Raw genomic sequence first — 2,500 nt, 5'->3', positions numbered from 1 at the left:
ATCATGACATATAACATAAAACTGAACTAAAACTCCATATCCTTACCATATCATACTTCCACATCTGGTTGCCAAGGCCTTTGTGGCAGCCAAAAAGCAAGACTGGTGCTTGCTTAGCTTGAAGATCAGGTACATCCCAGCAATTATGGCTTTTTAGGGGTCGCAAATCCTAGTAAGTAAATAAAATCACAATGTCAGTCAAAGGCAATGTATATGTGGAGTAATCAGACAATTAATGAAGGGCAATGAAGATAAGATGAACTTTTAATCTTACTGCATGTTTTAGTTTGATCAAACACATTTTTATACTCTATGATAAGATCACAAAATCATAATTATCAATCCTACTAACAATAATAATACACAAAAATGCACAAAATGAAAGATTTAAAACAGGCATTGATTAATCATGGCTCCAGCTCACCTTGTATGCTGTGAGCTGGAACTGGAACTGAGAACTTGAACTACATTCGCCCAGGGAATCCAGCCGATCAAACTGCCCCTTCATCCTGGTGTCTACACAGAGCTTTGGGTCTGCCAGACTCTGAATCTGGAAAGATTGTGGCAAATGTTCTTTAGCACTCAAGTTCTTTCTAAAACATTTCAATGGGCATGATTTTAGAAAAAGAATAAACTTTTCACTGATCTGTTTTTTGGTATCTATATCAGCTTGTGTTCTTGCTTTCATCTCCTGATTACTTTTTTAGTGTTACCCATAAGAAAAGACCATTATGAGATTCATAACAATAAAACAATGCACAATGATATAATCAGTCTATCTGCTCTGTAGAATAGATATAACAGGGACTCACCATCTCATTATTTACCTCAGAGCATTAACCAATATCTCCATATCTACAAGAATTAAACCCTTTTCAAGGGTTATTATTAGACATATGTAGATCATTACCCTGAAGGGATGCTCTTCCTGAACCCAAACAACACAGGGTTTAAACCTACTTTGTTTGAAGAAGCTACTGTTCCTTAGCCACTCATATTCTCAATATATCCCCCCCTGCCCAAGAAAATATCTAAACACAACAAAAACAAAAAACTTACTGTTCCATTACAGTAGTCTGGGGGTTCAATCAATGGGTAGTGTTTAGCAAGATCAAAGGCCACATTTTCCATAAACCACTGGAATGGCTTACACTTGTTACGCTCCCGAACTGCCAGTTGCTCGCTAATGTCTCCAGTATCCGTCTAGAAATGAAATGAATTAATAACTACCATGCATTCAAAAAAGGCATAATGTTCTATTCCCTTGAAAATCTACACTTCAGACTTTCAATATATATATCATCCCACTTTATTGATAAGCATTATTGCAAGAAATTACAAAACCCAGTATCATTATATACATGAAACTGACAAATCAACCCACAAATTCTATTAAACGAACATGACAGAAGTATATTAGAACTTGATACCACTTACTGATTAAGAAACAAGTTCCAATAATATATATCACTATACCTGCAGCCATCCAGGTTGTCTCATATAAAGGTATTTCTTGTATTCATCCATCCAAACCTCTGCCACACGACGGTAATTCTGAAGAAACAAATGACTATATGCAGCAGTTCCAATGGAATGATAAGAAAAGATATAATAGCTATGTATTTGTGGAATATAGAGTGAAGTAACATAAATGGTTATGGGGGAGGGGGATGCATACAAATGATGCAAAAATAATAATTTAAAAAAAAAATATTTTTTGCATTACAAAGATATGACAAGACTTAGTCATTATGCATTGTAACTAGAGAATAGAGTTGATGGCTAGGAAAATACTTGATAGATCTTTTCAGCAAAAGAACTGACCTGACTGGTTTATTCTGACATGATATGGATTTAGAAGGAAATGTTTGGTGGTTATACAAAGGTTAAGAAAAGATTTAAGTGTTTTATCATAAAATGATAATAGAGGATTTGATAGACCTACTATAGAGTGATAGGAAGATTTAATTATTACACAAAGGATTACTTTTAAAGATATATATATATATATACTTGGGAGGGAGGAGAAATGCTAAATACAATATTTCTCTTCCTTAAGAGTTTACATACAGCAAATGACCATGAAACATCAAATAAAAAATAGTAAACTGAGAGTTGCAGTTTACATTTCAAATACAAAAAATGAATATCAAGACTATTAAAGGATGCATATTTTTCATGCAACTTTCCCACAGACATCCCTAGTTCTAGCTTACAAGAACCTTCAACCCAGAGGTACTATTAGGTTAAAAAAAAAAACTAATAATAAAAAATAAATAAATAAATAATAATAATAATAATAATAATATTAAAGAAAGACAGAAACTTACTCTAGCAATGAAGTTATCTTTTCTCGGGTTCGGGAATGGTGCAAACTTCCGATAAATGTGTCCGATTCGGGAACACGGAGCATCATACATGACCCCATGACACTGCCACACTTTAAAGGAAAGCTCGTACTGTTCTCCACCCCAAATGTCGAGGCCAGGGTCATATCCTC

General features: G+C 34.2%; 1 protein-coding gene across 3 annotated transcripts in view; it reads right to left on the bottom strand.

Annotated features, from left to right (window-relative positions):
• The window catches only part of LOC119572372 (N-acetylgalactosaminyltransferase 6-like), a 33,162-nt gene that overhangs the window by 509 nt on the left and 30,153 nt on the right, over window positions 1-2,500 (bottom strand). For all 3 annotated transcript variants that reach the window (XM_037919454.1, XM_037919452.1, XM_037919453.1), the window contains exons 8-12: window positions 2,331-2,500; window positions 1,477-1,554; window positions 1,060-1,203; window positions 425-550; window positions 47-169 (exon numbers count right to left, since the gene is read on the bottom strand). The exon at window positions 2,331-2,500 is cut by the window's right edge and continues 59 nt beyond it. In XM_037919454.1, coding sequence (XP_037775382.1) covers window positions 47-169; window positions 425-550; window positions 1,060-1,203; window positions 1,477-1,554; window positions 2,331-2,500 — 641 coding nt within the window. The remainder of the gene's footprint in view (window positions 1-46; window positions 170-424; window positions 551-1,059; window positions 1,204-1,476; window positions 1,555-2,330) is intronic.

This window comes from Penaeus monodon, chromosome 4, assembly GCF_015228065.2.
Source record: "Penaeus monodon isolate SGIC_2016 chromosome 4, NSTDA_Pmon_1, whole genome shotgun sequence".
In the NCBI taxonomy this organism is placed as follows: Eukaryota; Metazoa; Arthropoda; class Malacostraca; order Decapoda; family Penaeidae; genus Penaeus; species Penaeus monodon.
This window is presented reverse-complemented; position numbering and strand designations above follow the sequence as displayed.